General features: G+C 37.8%; 4 protein-coding genes across 6 annotated transcripts; 2 read left to right on the forward strand and 2 right to left on the reverse strand.

Moving 5' to 3' along the window:
- Positions 1-117: 117 nt before the first annotated feature.
- On the forward strand, positions 118-5,829 carry LOC134798175 (uncharacterized). Its single transcript, XM_063770521.1, has 7 exons — positions 118-350; positions 438-621; positions 690-877; positions 956-1,159; positions 1,258-1,548; positions 2,221-2,422; positions 2,591-5,829. Exons 1-7 carry the CDS (start codon positions 215-217, stop codon positions 4,737-4,739), a joined length of 3,354 nt encoding a protein of 1,117 aa, XP_063626591.1. The 5' UTR covers positions 118-214; the 3' UTR covers positions 4,740-5,829.
- A 197-nt stretch (positions 5,830-6,026) lies between these two features.
- Positions 6,027-8,316, reverse strand: LOC134798176 (lipoma-preferred partner homolog). Its single transcript, XM_063770522.1, has one exon. The coding sequence runs from the start codon at positions 8,055-8,057 to the stop codon at positions 6,690-6,692; it is 1,368 nt and encodes a 455-aa protein (XP_063626592.1). The 5' UTR covers positions 8,058-8,316; the 3' UTR covers positions 6,027-6,689.
- A 365-nt stretch (positions 8,317-8,681) lies between these two features.
- Positions 8,682-15,108, forward strand: LOC134798177 (tRNA selenocysteine 1-associated protein 1). Of its 3 annotated transcripts, none has more exons than XM_063770523.1 (6): positions 8,682-8,849; positions 9,059-9,190; positions 9,670-9,898; positions 10,151-10,368; positions 13,246-13,429; positions 14,864-15,108. In XM_063770523.1, the coding sequence occupies exons 1-6, from the start codon at positions 8,817-8,819 to the stop codon at positions 14,983-14,985; spliced, it is 918 nt and encodes a 305-aa protein (XP_063626593.1). In that variant the 5' UTR covers positions 8,682-8,816; the 3' UTR covers positions 14,986-15,108. The 3 variants fall into 3 exon arrangements, with proteins under 3 accessions (XP_063626593.1, XP_063626594.1, XP_063626595.1); XM_063770524.1 differs by having other exon boundaries at positions 13,318-13,429; XM_063770525.1 differs by lacking the exons at positions 13,246-13,429; positions 14,864-15,108 and adding an exon at positions 12,192-12,413.
- Positions 15,109-17,542: 2,434 nt separating this feature from the next.
- On the reverse strand, positions 17,543-24,604 carry LOC134798178 (uncharacterized). The gene is made up of 9 exons (XM_063770526.1): positions 23,860-24,604; positions 23,215-23,453; positions 22,812-22,942; positions 22,132-22,230; positions 21,596-21,718; positions 21,062-21,239; positions 20,118-20,339; positions 19,787-19,997; positions 17,543-18,815 (listed from the first exon to the last, which is right to left on the reverse strand). Exons 1-9 carry the CDS (start codon positions 24,437-24,439, stop codon positions 18,256-18,258), a joined length of 2,343 nt encoding a protein of 780 aa, XP_063626596.1. The 5' UTR covers positions 24,440-24,604; the 3' UTR covers positions 17,543-18,255.
- Between the last annotated feature and the right edge of the window lie 1,492 nt (positions 24,605-26,096).

The raw sequence follows: 26,096 nt of genomic DNA on the forward strand, positions 1-26,096 counted from the left end.
CTTTATAATAAAAAATCTACATCAATCGCTCAATTCATTTGGCTGAATGAATGAAATGAACAAAATCAGCGTGCAGCGACCTGCGCCCGCGCCGCCCTACCGCAACCCGCTTGCTATCCCATCCCACTACCTGGATTTGTACCTTGGGGTTATTTTATAACTGAAATTAAGTATTTTTATTAACTCTAAATGTTTGTTCAATAATATTCGTAAGATGGCCGAGGTTTGTAGGCTCGGCAGTTATAATTCACAAAGAAAAACTCTTAACGACCAAGAAGAAAATGTTTGTTTATTAAATGTTTTGTGTGTGTTTATATCGTTGGTAACCATACTTGCCGATTTGACTACAGGTGCGTAGACAACACTTGTTCATGAACAGTTCTTGAATTAAATCGTTTAAGTATAATACTGATTATAAAACCGAATTTTATTTTCAGATGTATTGGTTTTTGTTGAATATTGCAAAAGTGGATATCCATACTGGGCACTGACGACTTTAATTTTTATTGTTGCGCCTAATATTATGATAAACGTTTTTTCATTGAGATGGTTTGTCATTGATCAAAAGTCCGGCATAAGGCATTGGATTACTCATGGATTTCTAGTGGGATTGTTAGAAAGGTAAATAAGCAAAATATTTTTAAACGATAATCGAATAGGTACAATATCTTACAACTTTTATGTTTCAGGTACATTATTTTCATGCACAAAGTGTTTGAATGCAAAAATGTGGAGTCAATAAAAGCACTAAAGCTATTTACTCAAATAAATGATCTCAATTTATTGCATTTCTTATATGTTTTTATCGGAACTATTCCACAAATTATTTTACAAGTTTACGGAATTGTTACATTAAATGAAAACTATCATACAAAAGGTAAACATTTTGTGTTAAATGGTTGTCGTGGAATTGAAAATATTTTATGTAATTAACACGTAATTTCTGCCTTTTCAGCATTTGCCCTTTGTGCATCGATTGCATCTGTAGTATGGGGATGCGCGAATTACATTTACGGCCTTTCATGGTTTGGCAGTGAAAAATTTCAATGGAGTGCATTTTTATTGAAACTTGTTTGGCATTTTGGGATGCTTATTAGTCGGATTGCCGGTATTATATTATTTACCATTGTCTTTGGTATATGGACATTAGTGCCTTTAGGTATGTTTTATTCTAATACTTTATTTTATGGATTTAAACCTTAATACACTACCATGTTCGGGTATGACTAATATAATATAACCATTCTTAATTTTTAGGCCTTCACTGGTCTGCTATGACCTTTTGGATTGTAACACAAAAAACTACGTTTTGTCCCAATAAACTAGAGGAAACATTCTATAATGTCATAATGGGGCTCGTATATTGCTTCTGTTATATTAATTTACGAGAAGGGCATACGAGATATCGCCTGATGATGTTCTACACCTTAATGGTGACACAAAATTTCGGAAGTTTATTTTTGTATGTGTTGATATCTGACTCGGAAAGGCAAAAGAATCCCTGGTCTATTGCAACTTCTACAAGTGTAATTGCAGGTACTATAATAGGTAAGACAAAATTGTACATAACTTTTTTTGAGAAAGGAAAAACTCAGGTACTTCGTTCTTCCTACTACTGTTAATTGACATCTGAAGATCTTTTATAATTATCCTATTTAATGTATTTTTTTGTACTTAATTTTCATTTTCATTTCAGTATTTTCATGTTTTAAATATTGTTCGTTGATGCTAAATTATAATTAATCTTGTAAATATAATATAATGAACTTTAAATGACAGAGTGATCTAATCACTGACAACTGTTTTCACACGTCTACCTAGACTGAATGTATCATGGGACACAATGCTTGTAATGTAAGATCTTATACCATATGTTCATTGTGAATAAACGATTTCATTAATTCATTCATTCGGAATCACATCTTGTTGCAAGTTTTAGAATATCATTTTTAATAAACCAAAATTGTATTGTAAGAAGTAGTTAAATTGTAAAAAAATTACGAGTTTATACGGACGACAAAATTATAATAAATTATCTTGAAAAATCGGAATTATAAAGCTTTTTTTTTTTGTTCTGTTTTGAACTGCCATCAGTCGGTAATGACTATAATCAGTTTTGCTGTATATAGGTATTAAAAATTAATTAAATTATAAAGCTATGTGCAGAAATCTTCACACATTAGTCAAAGTTTTTTATATAAATAAACTGTTTGTTTTCAGGCATGTGCGCTATGATATTCTATTATAGATATTTTCATTCTAAAGGACCTATACCATGGAAAAACGACAGCAACGATATTGAGTTAAATAATAAAGTCACAACAGCTACAGAAAATAAAAGAAATAACAACAAAAGTTTAAATTACGTTAGGTCCTTCAAAAGCTCTCAAAAAATAAAAGCTACTGAAGAAACTTCTGAGAGGTACAAACATGTATATTTTTTCTAATGTAACTAAAATAATGTTACCTACTATAGCCTAGATATAGCATAGACTAAAGAAATTCGCTCTCTTTCTATAGTGGTGGGACATAAGTATGATAGGTGATTATGACTTGTATTTGTATCTTAATAAGGATCTTCAATTTTCAGGAAGAATTGCCCTCAAGTGCAACCAAGCGACATTGACAGTGCTGACAAAAAGTTCCTACTAGACCATTGGATTGCTAGGTCCGGAACTCCAACCTTTACGTCAGCTCCAGTTGGTGATAATAGCATAGATGTTTCTAGCGTAGAATTTCATACAGTGGAAAACACTCCTCAAACAGTTAGCAAAGAAGACAATAACTTATACGAAAGGGGTAGGGTAAAAACTCTAGTTAAAAAAGGCAAAGGAGTCCAAGTGTTGGATCCAAGTGAGTTGACATCAAAGATATCTGCGTTTGAAAACATAGAAAGCTCTATAGATATTATCACTGCAAGTAACCTTAATTTACAAAAACGTCGTGGAATTTGTTCATCTGATGAATTAAGAGATGATTTGACAAATGCAAATTTGGGTGTGTGTGAAATGGTTAATGGAGATTTTATAAAAACCTCTAAACCAGAACATGGGTCTGAATTTAGTCACGATACTGATGGTTCTAATAAGAAGACATCCTCTGATTCAATAGACATGGATTTGGATTTAAGTTTCAGTGATATTAATAGTTCAGATATAAACACTTTTAACGAAAATATCGTTCAAAAGTTGTGCTTAAGTGCTTTGAGGAATATAAAGGTTGGCAACCAAGATGCTGATATTGAAAATATACAAAGGATTGCTTTAGATATTTTAAAAGAAATGTACACCCGAAAAGGTAAAAACAAGAAAGTTATGAGCTGTGAGTCGTTCCCTTCGAAACAGCGTGATTTAGATACACCAACTGAAATATTGTCTGTCCATGATTATGAAAATATATGTGCCGTTAATATAGCACGTGAAGCGTGGGGCCTAAGATCTTGGAATGGATATTCGGATATAGAAAATTGGCTTCACGACGGCAGTGTATTTAGAGATAGAAGACGCGATACATTAACTTCTGGAAGTTCCGAAATCAGTAGTTGTATATCTCAAGATTTAAAAACAGCAATTTTAGCGGCGCCATCTTTCCCGAAAAAAGCTCCTACCTACTCCAACGTCTTCGTCAAGTTTGACCCAAATAACCAAGAAGAATACGTTGATTCGATCATTTGCCAAACTAACGATGACACTTTTCTTGCCAAACCATGTATGGTTGACACTGGAAAAGATTATTTAGAACCAATTTTGGAAGAGTTAGATGATTTAGGTGATTTAGATCCATCAAGTAAAAAGAGGCTTAATTCAGAAAGTTCCTTAGTAGCTACTATAGATGAAATACGAAAAGCGACAATTGCCAATTCGCCAAGAAATCTATATCACAATCGGAAAGATCTACATTGGTACTCTCCTGAAGAGGATGACTCTTGTAAAATGGAATGTAATCTTAAAGAAGCGTTGTGGAAAGAACCATCCAAATTTGATTCAAGTAACATAATGGAATCTCTACCAGAAAAAGAAAATATTCTTAATGATTTTCATGAATCCAAATTTGATTTACATAAAAAAGGATTAAATTGTACCATGACATCATCGTCTGATACTTCTTCTCTGGAACATACTGTTAATGGTCGGAGAAATGGTAGAATCCGGCAAAAGACAAATGTGAGCAATCTTAAAACACAGTATAAAAGGAATTCTATAAAACCTGATCAAACTCTTCAAGATTTGTCAAATAAGGACATTGACTTGCTATGGCAACTGGTTACGGATAATTCCATGCCACTTAGTTCTACGGAAGACCTAGCTTCGGGAAGATTAACATCTTCATTACAATCACTAATACAAAAAGACACATCCACATCAAATGTAGAATTACCACCTTCTAAAATGGTGAACATGAAAAAAAACTTAAGAAGTAAACCCAGACGTAAATTTTCCATTCTTAGAGAAAAGTTTGAACCAAAATTAAACATCCAATCTGACGAAGAATCTTTATTTCATTCTTCAGAAAAAATATCTGCATCAGCCGAGTCAGTTGTAGTAAGAAATAGACTTGATACTAGCAACGAAAACATCGAAAGTATACCAGAAGATAAAAAAAATAATGTAGTATCTACAGAAGAACCATTTAGATCTGATTTGATAATGTCGAGAACTATGAAGGAAAAAAGATCTTTGTTTATGAAGCAAGTGCTGAGCCCTCCTAAATTTAATACAAAATTAAAACATAAGGTTTAATCAAGCGAAATGGCAAATTTTACATTTTAAGTTCTAATACATATTTTTACAGTATATATGGTGCTACTTTACCGCCCTAGTGTGGTAATTGGCACAATACGTGCATATATCGAAAATTTAAAGGGTCATATGTACTGTAAAACGTTGTACAATACACGTGCGAAAAGGTAATTCGCAAACCGTGTCGATTTAAAGCACTCCCTTCGCTCATGTTTCTATTTATCCCCACTCGTTGCGAATTTCTTACTTTTCGCACTTGTATCGTAATACATTAGTACTATATTATTATTCGGTGTAGCAACACTAGCAACAGATTGAAGTCATTTATAACACAGATCTCATCTTTGATGTAGTCAATATATTTCAATTGCATACATATGTCCATTAAATGTAATTATAAGCCTACTTTAGACTTACTGTGCGTAAATAGAAGGCGATAATAGTAAAATTATCGCCTTGTCGCCGAAAAAATAATTGACCCAAGTCAGGGAAAATGATGTGATATCGAGTTATAAATAATTTACAGGTCCCCTCGGCTCCACACATGCGTTCGAAAGCTTCACGCACTAAATGTGGGCCGGCTTCTATTGAATAAATATGATGTCACATTTTCAGTGCGCTGTTCCTGTTTTAGATTAAAAACCGCTCACATGCGAGTTGAACTCGAGGATAATTGGCCTATTTTCATTTACACCTGTTAGACCCCAGTAGTAGCAAATGGGACTAAAAGCTCTATCTTTTCGCTCACTAAACAAATGGTAAAAAAATCCTCCCAGACTTCCCAGTACCAGCTGCTTAATTAATGGAAAGAGGCCGTATTTTATATATGTATAACTGGTCAGAGCATATTAATTATTCTAAATGTTCGGATAGAACTGCCTCATACAGGTAGAGTATATAGTAGGGTGGTCTTATTTCGTCGATTTTGAATTTTTCTACTAGACTAGACAACCGCTTAACGTAGCTTCGGCTATTAAAAAAATCAATGGCGTATTGTGTAATAATTATTTATAAAAGTGATTCAAAAAGACAAAACTTACAACTGTGATTTGAGTGCCTTCTTTTAAAACTTCAGCCAGTATTACTTTTTTACTCATGAATAATGTACGTAATTAATTTTTTTATTACATTTTTATACTGAAACAAGTAGTTTTATTGTCTATTGGTATATCGACAGCCCTCTTTCAGTTTCCACCTATCCTCCAATTTTGTTACACAACATAACTGCTTGTAGTAATATGTCGGGTCAGTTATTTTAAACAAGAGGAAAAAACATCAGAGACGATATAAAATATAAGATTTATTAAAAAAAACATTATATTTTTTTGGATTTGGATAGCGTTATTTTATAACACTTTAAATGCTAACAATAATAAATAATTATTCCAATCAATGACACTAGCAGCCAATATCACATGTTCTTAATTTAATACCTATTAGATGAAACAAGCATTACCTATTTAATCTTACATGACCTTAAGAATGTAATCTAATATGGACTGTCTCACTTGATCTCTATCTGACCTAATGTGCAGTTAAGTATGTAAATTAAATTTTGTTGTATCATTTTAAATTCTAATAGCATATATATTTCCAGGACACGAGTTTATATTAAAATGGTCATAATTGATATCAAGCGATTTAAGTAGTCTTTAACATATATTGTCAGATACTTAGTATATTTTTAAAATTTTGGAATAGAGATACAAACAGTGAGCCGTAAGCTAAAAGCCCCGAAATTACTAACGTAGACAAAAATAAATAAATTAATATAAAAATATACATATTAAACTAAACTAAGCTGTCAAAGTGAACTGATTTAAGCGGTATATATTATTATTATCTAATTTAAAATAACTTATACATATTTCATGGATAACGTGTAAAATAAATTAAGCATCTTATCTTTTTTTTATGAGTATGACAAATGATTCACGATTCACTCCTGCTTTACAAGTCGGTTGTCATAACTGGAACCGTAAGCATGCGTATACGGTGAGCATTGCAATTTTTACAAAGAATGTGATCATCAAGTGGATAGCACCCACGTCCTTCGGCCTCTGAAGACAGTAAGAGCCCACAATCTTCACATCGGTAGCATCGAACATGAAAACTGCGATCAAGTGCAACAACACGAACAGTTTCTTCTTGACCTTCTTCGGGCATTATTGGTAGTTCGCAAACACAACACCGTGGGGCAAATTTCTTATGAAAATCTTCAATACAATGAATTTGATTCATTGCATCAACTGTAAATGGAATGCCATCAAGACTCTTACCACATACTACACATGTAAAGCAAGTGGGGTGATACGGCTTGCCTGTTGCCCTTAAAATCCTGTCTAGGATTGGTTTAGTACACACGGAACATTTTTCCAAAGTTTCATAATAATCTGTTTCGCAAAAAGGATGGCCTTCAACAGCATAAAAAGGTTTTCCTTGCAGATTTGTATTACAACGATAGCAACTAAAACACTGGACATGATACATATTACCCATAGCTGTGCATCCTGAACTCTCACCGACTACTTTACCGTCGCATTTTACGCAAATACCAAAAACATCCAAATCCTGACTGTCGGATATAGACTGTACTAACATGTTTGTTAGAGCGTCAACTTCCTCTTCCTTGGGAAGCGGAGATTTTCCAGGAGTTGGTACATTATTTCGATAGTTATGGAACGTGTTCTGTCCCGAAAGACTGCTGTGTGGACGCGGATTTATAGGTTCATATATGGCGTACTCATTTGATCCTTGTGACGCACTATAGTCTCCAAATTCATTTTGGTAAATAGGCGGATAATTTTGCCTTTCTTGGTTATAATTCAAATTTGCTGTAGCCCGAACTAATTCACTGTAGTTTGAGCTGACTGGAGATGGAGGAGGCAAGTATTCTTCATGACTGTGAAGTGGTGGTGGAGGTGGCGGCGGTGGAAGACTGTCATTGTTATTTCGGTATGGTGGCAGGTTACTGTATGTCGTGTTATAAGTTTGCGGTGTATTGTGACTGAAGGAAACACCGGGCACATTCGAATGGCTTACATTAGCATAGTCGGCTGCTGTCAAATGCACATTGCTGAGACTTTGAGTTTGAGTAGCAGCATTATTGTTCAGTACCGGTGATATTTTAGTAGAATATGATGGCTCACGTAGGGTACTGACGACAGCACTGCGAGGGACTTGAGGTTGAGCTTTCTTTTTTGGCGGCACAACTGGTGGGATTTTTTTCCCCTTACTAATAGAACTGAATTCCTTATTCGTCATTTGCAAGTCGGCTAATTGTTTTTCAAGTGCATCAATGTTATCAAGGCGTGACATTCTTGCTTAATACCACCTGGCCTGATTAGATTAACACATCACTGTCTTTAAGTTAACTTGATAGGAAATTTCCTCATTGATAAAAAGTTAATATTTCACTACACGTCCAACTCTTAGCACAATTTTAATGACTCTGTTAAGCATGGAGCTTATATTTATGCAATTATATTGACGAAAACTTGTAACACCTAATGAAATTAGATCTCGGGCATCTAATTTTGTTAAAATACAGAAACGGAGAACTCTGTAGTCTCTATAGAACTAAAGTCAATGACACAATAAAGAGAATGTTTCGTGTCATGAATCACCACTTGTATGTCGCAATATTTAGTCCGTCGGTCTATATCAATAAATTCGATGTTTTATTTACTTTGATTAATATTAAACATTATTTTTTGCATGATGGTGCTTTTATTTTCTTTAAATCAATAAATAAAATCAATGACAAAAAAATACGAGTAATTTTTTTTGAACAAATCGATTGCTAAATGTAGAGAAGATTGAATCGATTGGTAAACTTGAAATAAACAGCACTACGTGTCAAAATAAAACCATTCATTTAGTTCGTTCATTTCAATTTCATACGTTTCATACCATCATTCGAATAATTCGATGTTTATACTTATAGAGAAGTTAGAAAGCGTGTGTTTGCGTATATAATAAATTAGATTACTTACGTATCCGTAGTTAAAACTGATATCTTACAATATTTTAATTCGTCTGTTCGTAATTTGTGTTCTGTTTTAGTAAATCACCACCATGTCTATGCAGTGTCAGTTATGGATGGGCAGTGTAAGTTCACGGGTTCAAGTAACTTTGCCATTTATTCCATGCCGGTTTTACCATGATAAACTTATAAAAAAAACTGGTTTTACTTAACATATATTAACTAAATCAACATTATTGAAATTGTTACATTACCTCTCCATATAACCAGAGGTGCAGTGAAAGTTGTAATTATTATTACAATTTATATATTATATGATTTTTGCTTTTTTTAGTTGGAACCGAATATGACAGAAAGCTTTATTGTAGCAGCTTTTCATCGTATGGGCCAGCGCCCGCTAACAGTGAAGGTTATGAGGAACAAGTTTACAGGAGAGCCTGCTGGTTATGCATTTGTGCACTTTCAGGTATGCCTATACATTTCTTTGTTTGGTTTCTGATGTCATGAATGTCATGATGAAAAAAAAAACTGGACAAGTACGAGTCAGACTCGCCCACCGACGGGTCCGCACAATTTAGTATTTGTTGTTATAGCGACAACAGAAATACATCATCTGTGAAAACTTCACAATCAAACCAGAAAACTTTTAACTGTTTTGGAGGTACAGTGACCGGGCACTGTAAGACGTCGGTCGTACAGACAATATTATATGTTGGAAACTCACCTTAACATTATTACAGCATTTTACAGCCCTCTGATTCTCTAAAAAACTTATATCAGCTGAGGTAATGGACCGTGATTACCTTTTGTATTGTTTTCGAGCTCACGATTATAAGTCTAGTAAAACTATCTATACCTGAATCAATCAAAACTGTTATTGTATAGTTATCTAACAAATTAAAGCATAATCTTATCCAAATATAAATTGCTTTTACATGTTTTCAGACTGATGAGGAAGCTATAGACGCAATGCACAAACTGAACGGCAAACCCATCCCCGGAACATTCCCAGTGGTCCGCTTCAGGCTAAACACGGCATCTCGTGAGGCCCGGGCCAACATGCAATCGGAGAGGGAATTCTCTGTGTGGGTCGGAGACTTAAGTTCTGATGTTGATGACTACTCGCTTTACAGGATTTTCGCTTCAAAGTACTCTTCTATCAAAACTGCAAAAGGTATACTTTGATATGTTTTTTATAAGTGATTTGTTAAGGCAATCGACAGTGGCGTAGCTAGGCGTGGGAGAAGGGGGCCGTACACTGGCCCCCTTCGGGCACAGTGAAAGAAAAGGTCCTCGCAGATGCGACTTCGCGCACGGCTAGATTAGTTCACGCTACGCCATTGTCAATCGATGTTATAGATACAGGAAAAACTGAAAAAGAAATTCAAAGAAACTCTTTCTGAATTTTACACATATTATTTTTCAGTAATACTGGACAGTTCAGGTTACACAAAAGGCTACGGCTTTGTAAGATTCGGAAGCGAGGAAGAACAACGTAACGCCTTATACGCCATGAATGGATACACAGGTCTGGGAACTAAGCCTCTGAAAATCTGCACAGCAGTGCCCAAGCCCAAAGGGGCTCCCACTGGACAGAACCAATCTGCTCCTAATGCTGCAAACGCCGCCTACAACAGCGGGACGGTATGTTTAACATTTATTTTTTAACCTTTTGACCACCACACATTAAAACAATGTAATCCGCGAAAAACAAAAGACGGATTTAATCTTGAGAGAATAAATTGTAATTACAAGTACACTCAAGTTAAGAGAAATGGGTTTAGCATTTAACAAAGCTTGGTAAAAAACTCCTCATTAATAAAAGGTACTTACGATATATTTTAAAGGACTAATTTTCATATTATCTATACGTTGGTATATCACCAGATATAAAATGTGTGTTTTTTAACAAAACCATCACGTTATGTACCTACTTGTCAGTTGATTGAATATTCGGCACGTAATTAATTACAAAATAAATCATACATGTATAATTTAATATGATTGATAAATTGTTATCAGAGGTATCAATCACTTAAAATAATGTGAATTATTCTTATACATATCTTGGAGGTCAAAAGGTTAATTATAGCTTGCTTAGCGATATTTATACAATTTTATTTCTTGCCAGAATGTGAATGAGCTTGAGAGTTTGCTGTAGTCGCTATGCTGAGGAATGCTCGAGCCACACTAGAGTCCGGGGGCTTACCGCGAAAACCGAAATGCGCAAATTGCGGGGATCTTTCTCTTTTACTCAAATGAAGGCGTAATTAGAGTAACAGAGAAAGATGCCCGCAATTTGCGAACTTCGATTTTCGCGGTTATAGCCCTGTGCCGTAAGAGACGAATCATAGAATGTATTGGGTCTCATCCCATACATTTCACAACCCTTCTCTTTCTGCACAGACTCTAGACACTGTGAAATAGCTATGTATCAACTTGCTATAAATGCTACTTAAGCATTGTGCTCACTTCATAGCAGTTGTTTGAAATGCTTATTTCATCATTGATTTTAATTGCTGTACAGTTTAAAACAATTTTTAGTTACATGTACTTAGTTTGCCTGATGTCCACAGAAGCAATAGTATATTGTGCAACATGGGACGTTATTAGCTGAACTCGAGTCTATAAATCGCCCCGGCAAGCCGTCGCGATTTAACTTACTCTCGTTTGCAATATTATTACGCCCAGAGTTACACACAATGTTACACAGAGTTACACCAAAAACTGTTAACTATGGCACTAGAAACTTCATAACTCCCTAGGGAGAACGCTTTTTCTATAACTCCCGCTAAACCTGCGTGCAATTCGACATTTACTGAGCGAGTGTGATGAAAAGTTTAAAATAGGTCGCGTCAGTTGAAAGATTTTATTTTCTCCTATCCTAATGTATTAATTTACTTATTACATAGGCAAGAATTTAATGAAATGGATGCGGTATGAATAAATACTAAGATGTTTAAAATAATATGTTCTGAAGTATATGGTGCTTTATGGGGCCATATGTAACATAACTCAATTGACAAAATGTTAGTGCATGACAACCATTGACAACCTCATTACTGTGAGGGGCCGTACAGCCAGTGGCGTAGCGTGAACTAATCTAGCCGTAGGTGAAGTCGCATCTGCGAGGCCCTTTTATTTCACTGTGCTCGAGGGGGTCTCGCGCCAGACCCCCTTTGGGGCGCGAGGCCATGGGCGACGGCCCACTTCGCCCGCGCCTCGTTACGCCACTGCGTACAGCGTCAGCGTCTGCGTATAGGTATTTCAGCGGTCAAATTCGCTTACAATATTTTGCTCTACTTGTTATACTGTGGACTTAAATATGTTAATGTTAGTGAAATTGCAGTTAGGATAGAGGTAAATATTTGTCTCTAAAATGTTACTAAGTCCCAAACACTGGTTGTGATTGAAAATCGACCACTAGCTGTATTATCGTACAGCTCATTTTGCAATGAACCCTACAGATCGATGTGACCACGCTCACCGTGCAGGCACAATCGTACGCACACCGCTCGGAGCCCGATCATAATCGTGGCTACGATTCCCCTGTGAGACCTTACAATAGTTACAATTCGAAGTTTCTATTTTATTATTATCATTAATAGTAGATTTCCATTAATATCTAGGATAATTTCAAAGAATGACGTATTGACTAGAATGTCGTATTGTAGATGCCTACTTTCCAAAGAACTGGTCATACGTAGATTTAGGTTAGGATAGTTAATACCTGTTCCTTATAGTATGGACGGACATATTGACTAGGGATGTTGCGGATATTCGCATCCGCATCCGCATCCGCGGAACATCCGCATGATTTTCAACATCCGCATCTGCATCCGCATCCGCATGAAATCGATGCGGAGCATCCGCATAATGCGGATGTCGACCAAGTCGCTAACAGGAACGTATTAGCGGCGGCGCCGGCGGCGTAAGTGCTAGGTAGTTTCGTCATTATATATAACGAAATCGTCTAGATACCGAAAAGTCGGCCAAGTAACTGTTTATTAAATAAAACGCACCTATATTCTTGCTCAAATACTAAACGTTTCGTTTTTTTTAAATAAAAATTGCTAAAAATGTAATATTTGACGTTTTTTAAGTACCAGATCTTGACATCCCCATCCGCATCCTCGGATGTGAGACTTTAAATATCCGCATCCGCTTCCGCGGATGTCAAAAAATCTGCATCCGCAACATCTCTAATATTGACATTAAACAAAAAACTAAAAATTCAGGAGCAGGCGAGTAATTTTCAAGCGTATGACTTAAAATCACAACTAGAATTGCATTAGATTAGATAGACTATCATTTAACCTAACTCCATCATTAGTAGGTATTAGCATCCATACTAATCTCATCTCCGGCAAGCTAAAACTCAATATTCGTTTGCCTAGCTAGACGTATCATTTTCATTAGCTATAGCTGCGTATGCCTAACATAACTGTTTGAGGCTTCAATACAGCGTTGCTAAATAGATCTAGACATTGACGATGTATTGACGAGCAGTTATGATTATAGGAGTACAACCAATATTATGATCCGTCCGCCTATTGGCAAAATTACTCAGCGTGGTCTGGATACTATGGGCAGGGCGACCAGAGCGCCGCCGCGGTCGCGCCGGCGGCGCCGGTCGCGGACGCTTCCGCCACCGCGGCTGCGGCGCAGGCGGCCAAGACGCAGAATGACGATTTGCAACTTGTTGGTGAGTATTTCTAAAGTGATATTCAGAATTAGAAAGAATAATTTATGAGTAACATTATGTTTTCATGGTTCTTCTATTTCTCATTAAATATGTTGGCGATAAAATGTGTGTCCTAAAATAAATTCTCAAACCGGCCAGCGGCTTGATTTGTCGCCGCGCCGCTTGCGTCCAATCCGCAGCCTCACTCTTCCTAATTCTGAATATCACTGCTGATTCGGTACTACAGCTACGAGCATACCGATGTTTTCTTTTTAAATAACCTATATGTTTTTTGAGTAGGAGTTAATGTTTTGTTTTTACTTTAAGTATGTGTGTATAATCTTGTCCACTACCGTTCTAAGCTGGCAACTGAATGCGCTGTACCGTTTCCCTTGAATGGGGTTGGCCGGTGGAAGTTTAGCAGATGGCGCCATCATAGCTTGCCCTGTCAATCCCTAGAATTGTGTCAAATTTTTGTTTTTTTAATACCCTGGATGCCAGTCCTTTAAGTCAAATCTCATAGAAAAAGGGACAAGCTATGATGGCGCCATCTATGCAAACCTTTGACAGTTGCCAACCCCATTATACTTACTACCAAAAAGAATGGATAGTATAGAGGGGTCCTGTCATTGTAAATTTTGTAGTCACTGTAAATTTACTGCCATCTATCGACACACGACTAAAACTCAAAATGAAAACGTATAAAGTTATCAAAAAATGTATATATATGGATAAATGATTTTATTATTTTTATATCATTTTGATCCATGTTCATTCACTGATATCTATGTGTTAAAATGGTTAAATATGAAACGGTGTCGTCACGCCATCTAGCCGAGGATAGGCTAAAGGTGTGTGCGGCATCTATTCGAGAATGACTTTTACTTGAATTCCGAGGCACGTTTTTTCCTTAGACTTTATTCGTCTTATACGAAGTTACATATGTCTTTGTCATTACCAAAGATATAAGACGAATAAAGTCTAAGGAAAAAACGTGCCTCGGAATTCAAGCAAAAGTCATTCTCGAATAGATGGCGCACACACCTTTAACCTATCCTCGGCTAGATGGCGTGACGACACCGTTTCATATTTAACAATTTTAACACATAGATATCAGTGAATGAACATGGATCAAAATGATATAAAAATAATAAAATCATTTATCCATATATATAAATTTTTTGATAACTTTATACGTTTTCATTTTGAGTTTTAGTCGTGTGTCGGTAGATGGCAGTAAATTTACAGTGACTACAAAATTTACAATGACAGGACCCCTCTATACTATCTATTCTTTTTGGTCATTACTAACGTGCAGCAAAAGTCTGTGACGTCTTACGTGACGCGTCAAAATACGATTACGAATACTATCACAAGGGGGCGTTGCATTGCATTGTTTTCTATGTTACAAAATCAAAATCAAAAGTATTTTATCTAAAAATTCTACATTTTCAGAACACAAGAAGACCATAGACATAGACGAGCTAAACCAAGAGTTCCTGGAACCCGAGCTGTCGCTGTGGGACGGCCTGGAGTCCTCGCAGTGGTTCCCCAACGAGATAGTAGAGGCGCACTGATTCTAGTCTTCAGACCTGTTTATATAAACTATTACTCTGATAATCGTAGCAGATGTTAATGAGATAATAATCAAATAATGAACTTTATACTGAGTCAGAGCGTTTCCTAAAAGGACAACCAACTAGACGTGTGCGCTGATTAAAAAACGATCGGCGGCGGCGTTTGCCGAAAAATCGGCGGCGGCGGCGTGTTTTCGGCGTGACCTTGACTTTCAGGTTTCTAAAGAAAAGTCATTAATTTGTCGTTTTTCTTGAAATTTTTGATAATCCAGTTTGCTGGTAAGTGAACTACGTAATCTACGTATAGTTTTGTTTGAACTGGTTTTGAGTAAAATAGGGTTTGTAAATGAATATAGGATAGGTATAATAACTGAATTTTCCTAGTAACTGGCTTGTATTAAGGGGTTACCTGGTCCCAATGATATCCTAGACATATGTAGTGGACTTCTCTGGCTTCCCTTTAATGGTTTTCTTGTCGTACAAGCACCAGGCTCACTGAGAAGTATCTTCTTCTTTCTTGTTTTCTCATTGCTGAGGATTGCGACCACATGTAATTTAATTTGTCTTAATTTCGTGCGGTCATAAGCCGTGTGGACTGCCGCCAGCCATCGACCATCTCACACATGCTCCATCAGGACGTTTGCCATTCATTGGGCCTAAATTCATATTATGTTTCGCCACATCATGCGTTGGAAACCGCATAATATGTCCGAAGAAAGATGTTGTGGAAACCCGTGGCGATATTAAGTTATTTGAAAATTAAGGGGTTTGTTCTTCTAGCTGTCCTAGGTATATGCAGCAGTTTTCGCCAATACTAAATCTCTAAAGCGCCAACCTTTCCACGTTACCCTTTTTGAGGCTCACCGCTCAGCGTTTCTGCACCATACTGGAATATAGGAAAGACGAGAACTCGTACCACCAAGATATACAAACTTGCTCGCTTTTTCGTAATCGTTTGTTTGAGCCCTGTGTTTTCGTTGCCTAGTTAATTGCAATGTAAGTATTTTCAAAATATAGCATTCTGACTTCGTATGTGAGGTGAGGGCATACAAATTCTAATTAATAGTTGAACGTGAATACACAATTTATTGGAAAAAATCCTACTGCATATAATGCTCCCTCATCTTTCTTGACGCTGAACACTAAGGATTACTCAGTTACTTTAATCGGTGTGTCAAATAGTTTGTGCAACTGGCAAGTCTGTTTCATTTAATAAATAATTGATATATATTTGACAACTGTAACATATATAATACAAAAAAATCCAAATATCAAGTTAAAATAGCTGACAAACAACACTCAAGGTCACGCCGATTTCACGCTGATCATTTATCGGCGGCGGCGGCGTGGCAAAAAAGCCCGGCAACGGCGGCGCGCCGGCGCGGCGCACACGTCTACAACCAACAAACAAGATCATATACAAAAGAAGTTGTTGAAAGTTGGAAGTTGAGCATATCCTGAAGCTGTTCGATAACTCGACTAGGGCCGTGTTGCATAATAAACTACAACTAATATTACAAGCGGAACTCCTTTTCTAATAAGTGAAATTGGAAAAGGAGTTCCGCTTGTAATATTAGTTGTAGTTTGTTATGCAACATGGCCCAGATAGCGCTGTAAGGCACCATAATACCATATAAGTCAAACGCTATTGTCACCTTATTCCGCTGCCAGAATAACGCCATGATTGTCTTTTTTAGATTTGCGTGTAATAAAATTATTCTGCAAAGGCCGAATGAAAAATGAGTATATTTACAAAATTAAATGTCATGTTATTTGTCTCGGGAATTTGGTAAACCGATATGTTATCAGACTAATATTTTATATGGAATAGGTGTCAGGGGCAGACAGTCTTGGTCAACACAGGCCATGATCGCTTTTTACCGGTCAACTGATCTGGGCCCTCTGGGTAGTCTGCCGCTGGTAGTTCAAGTGACATGTTAAGGCTGTAATTACTAATTATTATATTAATAAATAATGTATAAGTTAAACTGTGTTTCTTTTGACGTAACTGGTTTCAAACAAGAGTTCGTATTTTGTACGCATGAAACTGGGAATTTACTCGCAGGAGAACGTAAAACAACGAAATAAGGTATCAATAATTTATGTACTTAAAAAAGATACAATAACAGGTAAACGTACACATATGTATAATAATAGTTAACACTATCAACAGTTTCCATTATGAAATGCAAAACTTGCCTACATTATGTAATATTTACATTCTTTTACTTCACAGTTCATCAGTTTTGTCATACATTGAAGCTATATAATTCCTAGATTATTGGGTATAATTATCTATTATGCGACGTCCTCGAGTCTGCAGTACCATCGCCCACACTGTTAACTGTACATCGGTGGATCTTATGCCTTTTGTAATAAGGTCCACCGATGTACAGTTAGGAGTGTTGCTGTTTGTACAGTCAACGGTAAAAATATGGGTGTAGACAACTTACTCAAAAATATGTCCCATAGTTCTTAATTCACTGACATAAGAGTTATGGGACATATTTTTGAAATGATTTGTACACCCATATTTTTACCGTTGACTGTACTGCGCCACAAGGCATAACTACTGTTATACCTGGCGCGTCGAATGATAAATCATCATAAATCATCCAAATCGCTTTTGGATGGGTTTAATTTAAAAATAATGGAAAAATATATTTTTATATTGTATTTTTAACACTTAAATGTTGCATTTCTAAAAAAAATAATGAGCTTTTAAAAAAAAAACACTTGACAGCTGCTTCTATAAAACCGGGCAAGTGCGAGTCGGACTCGCGCACCGAGGGTTCCGTACCATAATGCACGGACGGAGACGGACATCGGAGTCTTAGTAATTAATAGGGTCCCGTTTTACCCTTTGGGTACGGAACCCTAAAAATGAATTTTCATAGGGTGGTGACCGACGTGCCAGCAAATACAGCAGCGGTAGTGGCTAAAGCGGAATAGGTGTTCAAAATGATTTGAACACTTCTGTTCCTGGCTGCAAGTATAGATATGAAAACATCGTATTATCGCGTATCCTGTCGCGTAGGCATCTGTTTCATATTATACAAAAAGATTTCATTTCTTAGCTAGATCCAATTAAAAATGGTAAAATGGACATTAGTAATAAATATTCCTAATAATGTAATATTCCTTATATTCGGTTCAAGCAATTTGTCCATAATTGTAATATTTATAGACCTCATAAGTTAAAACATGATCACGATTCCGTGTACACAAAATGGTATAAATATTTAAAAGCAAACAAATTAAAACTTAATACTAAAGCTGCGTAATAGTATAAGAACTGTGTCTCTGTCTCTTATAAGGGCTCGGATTCACTTGTATAACACTAGTTACATTACTAGCACTGGTCCTACTATCCGCACTGGCAACACTTGCAGGCGACAACAGGGGTGACGATGCAGACGACACGTTGCTTCTAGGCGTTCCTTTCTTCACATAGCCCATGACAGAATTAAGTAAATTAGGCGGTAAGGCTACTGGAGTTAACTGGCCCGCGCCTCGGGAGATGTAAGTCTGTAGCATCTTCTTTGTGGGTGACTTTGGATCGTTGACTGTTAGGACCACTAATGAGCCAGCCTCGATGTTTGGAGGTACTTGTGATGTTGGCGGGTCTATTTTGGTGACGTTGGTGAGAGGTGGCATTTTCGGGGTGTTTTTTAACTGCGGGCTGTCCTGGTTGGGAGTGGCGGTCGGGTCGGGTGTTTTGCGTTTTCTGCGCGGTTTTGAGGCGAGCGCGTGCTGTATGAAGTCGTCGGCGGTGGTGAGCTCGCGAGCTGCGGGTTCCGGAACTATTTCTAGAGCTCTTGCTCCACGACCTGGAAGAAGGGTTAGGATTAGTGGGTAAGTTCTTTGATTAAACCAAAAACAGATTATACTAATACAATTTGAATTAACTACTATAACTATCCGATGGTACGGGAGAACAATCACGGATCTGCTTTGCTAAAGCTTAACTTGCTTAACAAACATAATGTAGAGGACGAAGAGTTCCGTTCTGATCATCATCAGCAGTTCCATTTCATCAAATGTTACTTTTTTGAATGTATATGCTTGATTTGTTGATAAAAACAAAAATCACTACATGTATGCCTTTAAGATTTGAGGAGTTCCCTCGATTCCTCATGGATCCCATCATCAGAACTGGGTTTTGACAAAAACGGGACCAATCTGTATGTACATCATCATCATCATCATCATCAGCCTACTCTCGTCCACTGCTGGACATAGGCCTCTCCTACTGCACGCCAATGAGCACGATTTGCGGCAACTCTGATCCAGCTCTTGCCAGCCGCCTTGCGAAGGTCATCGCTCCATCTAGTCTGAGGGCGTCCTACGCTACGTTTGCCGATGCGCGGTCTCCACTCGAGAACTCGTCTACCCCAACGGTTATCGGTTCTACGGCTAATATGACCGGCCCACTGCCACTCCAGCTTGCTAATCCGGTGGGCTATGTCGACGACTTTAGTTCTCTGACGGATGACTTCATTTCGAATACGATCCCTCAGAGAGACTCCGAGCATAGCCCTTTCCATAGCTCGCTGAGCGACTTGAATTTATGGACCAGTCCTACCGTGAGTGTCCACGTTTCGGCTCCGTATGTATGTACATACAATCAAAAAAAGATTTTTCAAATCGGTCCAGTAATAAAAACATACAACCGAATTGATAACCTCCTCCTGTTGAGATTTGGAAGTCGGTTAAAAAACAAATGCGCACCAATTCTTGAGATTAGAAACCGACTGTTTCCCTGACACGCAAGTCCCGGTACATTAGACTATACACTCACTGTTCCTGACGCGCATGTGTTGCAAGGCCCTTGTTCGCTCCCGCTGCGCTCTTCTTGCCGCTTGCAGTTGTTCTCTTTCGGCCTCGGCACGGGCCGCGGCGGCCTCGCGTTCCCGTGAGAACACGTCTTCGAGGCCTACGGCGTCCCAGGCTGTTTGCGAGCGCAATGCTTTGTCTACTTGCGCACCGTTTAGTCTTTCTTCTTTTTTGAACTGAAAGAAATTGTTTTAACTTATAAAACTGATTAGCCTTTAGGGTATATCGAGGGGGTTATAATACGTTCGCTCACACCGCTCCGTGATCTCTATAGATATTTATCCCAGATTACTCACTTTTATCTTAAGATCTCTCCTATTCCTGTCAGGAAACAGCGGCGCCATGAGCGTGAAGTCCGTCCCAACAGCAGCGAGCGCTCGATAGAAGCGTACGGTCTCGGCCTCGCTCCAGTCGGCCGTGCGCGCCGCACGCGAGTAGCGCCCGCCGCCGCCGCCCCACGCGCCCTCGCGGACCACTGATGATGATAGCTTGCGGTTGCTGTCGGTTTGTTTAATAACCTGCGAGTGAAAATTGAAGTTAGTAGGTATAACGTCAAAGATGTCAATTGGCGTGCGCGGCTACATACAGTCCAATATCAACCTTCGTGCGATAAGGTTCACGATGACGCGCACGATATTCGTGGGATCCAAAGGGATAAAATGGTTTCGAGTAACGGCGCGATTCGGGAAATGAATTAGAGATTAGCCGCCAGCCGCCAAAAGGTACCTTTTGCCGTGGAACGTCACACATCTTTACTATTTAATATCTAGTGAATCTCTAATTCATTTCCCGAATTGAGCCGTAAGGAATTCAACGAGAAGATGTAATGTAGTTCAACGGAATTTAGACGCAGACAGAAATCTGAAGAAAGACCGAGCAATTTTATTGAAATATCACAATTTCCAGTTGGCAAACTAACTACTTCATCTGTTAGAGTAGCATTTCCAAACTTTTTATCCGGGACCTATAATAGCAATTAGGGTACGGAAGGATGTTTGCATTGGCAGTAATACTAAACTAACGACTTCTGCCACACCCCAAACTAGAATGAGTTGGAGGATATCGCTATTGGTCGTTCTAGTCTCACCACTAAGCTCTGATCATCCACCATGATCTCCCCATTAGGTCCCAGTCTCAGTTTATACTACGGGACGGGAGTATCGTCCGGCAGTGGGTCGTCCGGATCATCCGGACCATCCACAGGCGCTTGTTGAAACATGTCTAACATGTCTGTACTTACCAAGCTCTGTTCATCCAACATGATCTCCCCATTAGGTCCCAGTTTGATCTGTGGTACTGGCGCGGCGTCGGCCGGCGGGTCGTCTGGATCATCCGGATCTTCTTCGACGGGCACTTTCTTCCTCTCTTCTTCGTCTTTCTGGTTGGCTTCCTTGGCTTTCAGCTCATCTTGGTCTGGGCTGTAGAAATTTGAGTTATGTTAATGAGCTTTAGCAATATGTTTATAAAGTTATCAAAAAGAGTATGTTTATATCCATTTTAATAATGTTATACAATGTCATCATAATTAAATGGACCAAAAGCTGATACAAGATCCACTTAGGTTTAAAAATTCACTCAATTACTCATAGTATGTACTTCCGAATCGGTTAATACTTGGGATTGAAGCAACCGACATATCGGTCTAAGAAGAGATTATTATTTTTTGCACATTACACAACATGTTTAGAATTTTGTGTGATTCGAATTGTGTAACAGCTGGATTTTTTTATATTGAACAAAGGGTAGGGTAATAAACCCAAGGGTAAATACTTACACAATGGGGTTGGTGGTGGGGTTGTAGAAGATGAGGTCGTACATGGTGAGCGCGTCTCGCTTGACCGGGTCCCGCCGTCTGCGCATGGCGGCGATGCGGCGCGACATTTCTTGACGACGGCATCTATCAAGCCAAATACATTAATTTAAGTTCCGAGTTTGAATGTTAACGATTAAAAATTTGGTCAATTATGATCTGGTTAATTTGCTTGAATCTAGCCATATTCTGGGAGGTGAATACACCTAAAAGTCACACTGAACAACTTATAACTTAGCAACTATGATTCCATCCTAGAAATCAAAAATATAGAAAACATTCACATTTAGTAAAAGTTATTCAGTATTGTCGTCACCTTCACCCATAACATTACGGCTATATAACAAAAAATATATTATACGATACAGTAAATTGTTAATCATTTTCAGAATGCCTTAATTGATGTAGGTACTAACAGGATCTATGTCATTGTAGTAGGTAAAGTTTACTAATCATAACTTCACACAGGGGACAATGGTACAAACTTCTTTAGCCCTTACTTAGTAACATGGCGCTCTTTAAGCGGCGATGCGGGCGGCGGCGCGGTGAGCTGGCTCACACCTGAGCACACAGAATCATTCCGTACGCGGCTGACCTCCCTGGAACAATACAAACAGCTGTAAATCACCTTTATGTTTAGCTATAGTGTTTGTTATGTGATGCAACGGCATTGTATGGAGTTTCGGAATAATCGAATGAAAGGACTTTTCAAATAAACAGAATTCTAGTAGGCAAAGGTAAGTGTAAGGCCCGAGTGGACGCTCGAAGCGGAGCGTTCGGCGGGCCGTGCAGCGTGGCGTCGGGCTCACAAGTGATTTGAGCAGCGTGCACTAAGGCCGCTCCTATACGTTTGCATTTGTTTAACATGCACGCCGCACGCCCCGCCTCGCTGCACGCTCAACTCGAGCGTCCACTCAGGCCTTACACTAAGGTTATTCCACTAGAGTAAATTATGCCTTAGTATAGGGTTTAGTAACTTAGATCGCGATTTAAAATTACAACATTAAATACGTAATATTATGTAGTTTGGTACAAGAGTTTTGAAATAATTCCTTGTGATCGAGCAATGAAAGCATACCACAAGATTTGTGTCTAAAAATTTAAAGGTTTAGCTAAACAGTATTATACCAAAATATTCTTAGAAAAGTCTAAATAGATTATTGATATCAGGATGACTTACCTATTAGGTAAGGAATGCAGGGTACTATGCGAAGTGTGGGAGTCATGTCGCTGTCGTGTAGGCACCGTCGTCGGCGCGCCGCTGTTGAGCAGCGCTCGTCTACTCTCGTCCTCGGACTCACTCGCACTACCCTGGTGTTAAAAATTAATCTTTAATAGTCTCGTGCCTAAAATAAGGACTTCTATATATACAACTATTAAGAAATTTACTGGTGTGAGAGATCCCATTCTGCTTCAGCATAGGACAAACCCTGTTGTACCATTACTGACGAGTTGGAGGTCATTGTGATTTGCAAAACTTTAAAATCAGAATAATCTCCAACCTGGCAGTTATGGCAGCCAGTAATCCTGATTTTATGTTCATGAATTGAAAGTATAATATTGTGACTTTTAATTTTACATACTTGTACACTATTCCTCCGATGAGGTGCAAGTCTGGGCGCAGGTCGAAGCTTAGGACGCACTTTGCTTGGAGATGGCAGTGGAACTATAGGATCAAATAGCACTTGAGCATTCTCTGATATGATCTCATTCTTCAGCAAATCTAGAGGTTTGGGTGCACTGCGGGTTGGCTGCAGGGGAATGATACCATCCATGCCTGTATCGTCTGTGATGCTCTCGGGAATGCTAGGTGGGTTGTAATCTGGAAATACATGTTTTAAAGAAAATTAGTTATACTAATTGATATCCTACAAGCCCAATAGTTATACTCCATGTTATTGGTGCAATATTTAGTTTAACTTATAATTAACACTACCTCATTACTTTAATCATTTATATGTGTGTGCCGCTGTATGGTGATCAATTGTGGGTAATTCCATACAAACTTTAATCATGAATATCTCCATAACCATGGGGTTCCGCGCCATGGGGGTTGGACTGGGTGGTAGCCCTCTCCCCCCTTCCCCACCCCAAAAATCGATGGTCCATAAAGTAAAGATTTACCGGCACAAGCCTATTGAAAACTGTTATCACTGAATTTGAATTTAGTTTAAGGAAGATACATATATATGACATAATGATACTTGTAATTTTAGATTCATACATACCTTCTGTAGTTTCAAGCTTCTGTATAACATTCTTATGAACCACTTTTTCCAATGCATTAGGAACCACATTCTTTTGTTTTTCTGTAGTATCCGGATTGCTTTGAACACTGTTTGGAGAATCAAGTCTCTCAAATATGACCTCGGTAATTATTGAAGATATTCTGGGTTGCGGAGAGTTCCTGACTGGTGATGGCACAGCTTTTCTAGCAGGGCTGCTCCATCTCAATGGTGAGGCAAACGTGTTTGAACTCTGTCGTGATATTGAGGTGATAACAGGCACTTTTTCACTGCGTTTCGGAGTTCTTATAACATCTGGCGTTGGTAAGCTTTTAGGAGGCGGTGATAGAATGGGCTCTGCAGGTTTTGGAGTATCTCTTTTAGATTGTTCTTGCGGCTGTTGCACAGGCGAAGCAATTTTATTCACGGGAGTTTTTATTTTAGCAGCTTCATCTAGTAAAGCCTGTGGTCGTGGTGTTTTTGGACTTTTAACAGGCTTTTCATCTTTAACTTGGCTATCCGCATTTTTTCTCCTCACCGGTAGTGAAGCTACAGCTTTTATTCTAGCTCTTCGTGTAGACATTGCGAATCTTTGTAAGCACTGTTGTTATTGTGTTATAACCTTTTTGTGTCTGATTCTGATACCGTGCATTTAATTTATTTTGTATAATGACAAATTTAAGAAATTATACTGAATGTATCAAAAACTTTTTCTTGTAAAAGCGCATGCTTGATTGAAGGCAGCTAGAATCTAGATTCGACTCGGCTGACAGCCAGTATGCATTGGCATTGCAGCCATTGAATGAAAGAAGTGCCATGTGATGTGACAGCGCATCGCATTGACGTTTCGCGTTTCGAACATGCAATAGATAGTGATAATATGTAAGTTATATGTATTTTTTTAGTGTTATGATCATTTTGTATTTTATTTAAATAAGATTCTTTGTTAAATCCATAACCAGTAAATGAAATATGGTCAGAAAGTTATATCATACATAGCAACACTGTACAATAGTGGCTGAATTAGAAATAGTTCGCTATAGTACTTTTGCTACTCCCCTCTAGATGGCGCTACAAGCTACAACCAAAATCAAACTAGAGAGTAGAGTCATAGCAAAGAGAATTTGAAATAGAGGAATATTGTCAAAGTAAATTATGTAGTCAGTACATTTACTGCCATCTTTCTGTTAAAGGAGTTTTAATAGCTGTTCTTAGGTATTCAAACTATTTACTAGTGGCTTAATAAAAAAGAAGGAAATAATAAGTCATGCATATATTGTGTCAATGTCGTATGTGAAAATAAAATAACGTTTCGTATTATGTGCTATAATTTTAATGAATCTTCTCGTAGTGATATCAATCTCCAAAACTGTGTCCCAAGGCGGACTCCACAGACGCTCTGCATACACGCATGTGTAAAACAACATCACTTTCGACACATATTATTAAAACTTTTAGAACGCCATTTGACTTTGATCCTTATTTTTTCACTGATATGTGTTAAATTTGTTAGATCGCACTACCAAGCACTACTATGCGAAATAGAGCCAGCGTGAAATGTAGAGGGCAGCACCTGCTTAGAAGCGTGAATTATTTTTACTTTCGATTCAGGTCACAAGATGTAGACTCTCCAACACGCACGGTCTCTATACATTGGTCAGACAAAAGTAAAATAATAAAGAATAATAAATAATTATTAAAAAAGAAATGAATGATATAATAATTAACGTACAGCGTTAGATTTCTCTGGTGGCAAGAGTTTATTGCTGCTTACAGTGCTACTGCAATGTAAACTATTTTTCACCACGCCAACTGGTAAAGGCTCTCTTGATTGTTCAAAAACCGATAGCAAAGTTGCATTTTATTCACATATGAGGTAAAGTAATCAAATGCAAATTTTGAGTTGTTTTCTTAAATTTGCTGGTTGAATTGACTTTTGAATGATAAATATTTAATAACATTCATTTGGATTTGATTTGGTTTGTTTTTGTTTGATATCTTACAGTTTATATATTCTTCGGGTTGGTGTGGTGAAAATGTTTGTGTGTCGCTACGCTCAAGATTCCGGTTTTGGAATCTTTCGCTTGCTCGGGTATCAATATTAGCACGAGCGGTTAAACAACAACTTTGCCCCCTTGTAAAACAAATAACTATTAACGCCATCTCTCGCCAACTTTGGGTACATTCATAAAAATAAGACGTGTTTTTTATTTAGCTGGAAAGGTTATTAATGAAAAACG

Source organism: Cydia splendana, chromosome 16 (genome assembly GCF_910591565.1).
Source record: "Cydia splendana chromosome 16, ilCydSple1.2, whole genome shotgun sequence".
Classification (NCBI taxonomy): Eukaryota; Metazoa; Arthropoda; class Insecta; order Lepidoptera; family Tortricidae; genus Cydia; species Cydia splendana.

Bases quoted from the DNA above. Each gene is read 5' to 3' on its own strand.
- LOC134798176 (XM_063770522.1), bottom strand. From the start codon at position 8,057: ATGTCACGCCTTGATAACATTGATGCACTTGAAAAACAATTAGCCGAC.
- LOC134798178 (XM_063770526.1), bottom strand. From the start codon at position 24,439: ATGTCTACACGAAGAGCTAGAATAAAAGCTGTAGCTTCACTACCGGTG. The intron at 23,454-23,859 runs GTATGTATGAAT...ATGTATTTCCAG, and splicing joins GAAGCTTGAAACTACAGAAG to ATTACAACCCACCTAGCATT. The intron at 18,816-19,786 runs GTGAGTGTATAG...CCCTTCTTCCAG, and splicing joins ACACATGCGCGTCAGGAACA to GTCGTGGAGCAAGAGCTCTA.
- LOC134798175 (XM_063770521.1), top strand. From the start codon at position 215: ATGGCCGAGGTTTGTAGGCTCGGCAGTTATAATTCACAAAGAAAAACT. The intron at 1,549-2,220 runs GTAAGACAAAAT...GTTTGTTTTCAG, and splicing joins AATTGCAGGTACTATAATAG to GCATGTGCGCTATGATATTC. The intron at 2,423-2,590 runs GTACAAACATGT...TTCAATTTTCAG, and splicing joins ACTGAAGAAACTTCTGAGAG to GAAGAATTGCCCTCAAGTGC.
- LOC134798177 (XM_063770523.1), top strand. From the start codon at position 8,817: ATGTCTATGCAGTGTCAGTTATGGATGGGCAGT. The intron at 8,850-9,058 runs GTAAGTTCACGG...TGCTTTTTTTAG, and splicing joins GTCAGTTATGGATGGGCAGT to TTGGAACCGAATATGACAGA. The intron at 9,899-10,150 runs GTATACTTTGAT...ATTATTTTTCAG, and splicing joins TTCTATCAAAACTGCAAAAG to TAATACTGGACAGTTCAGGT.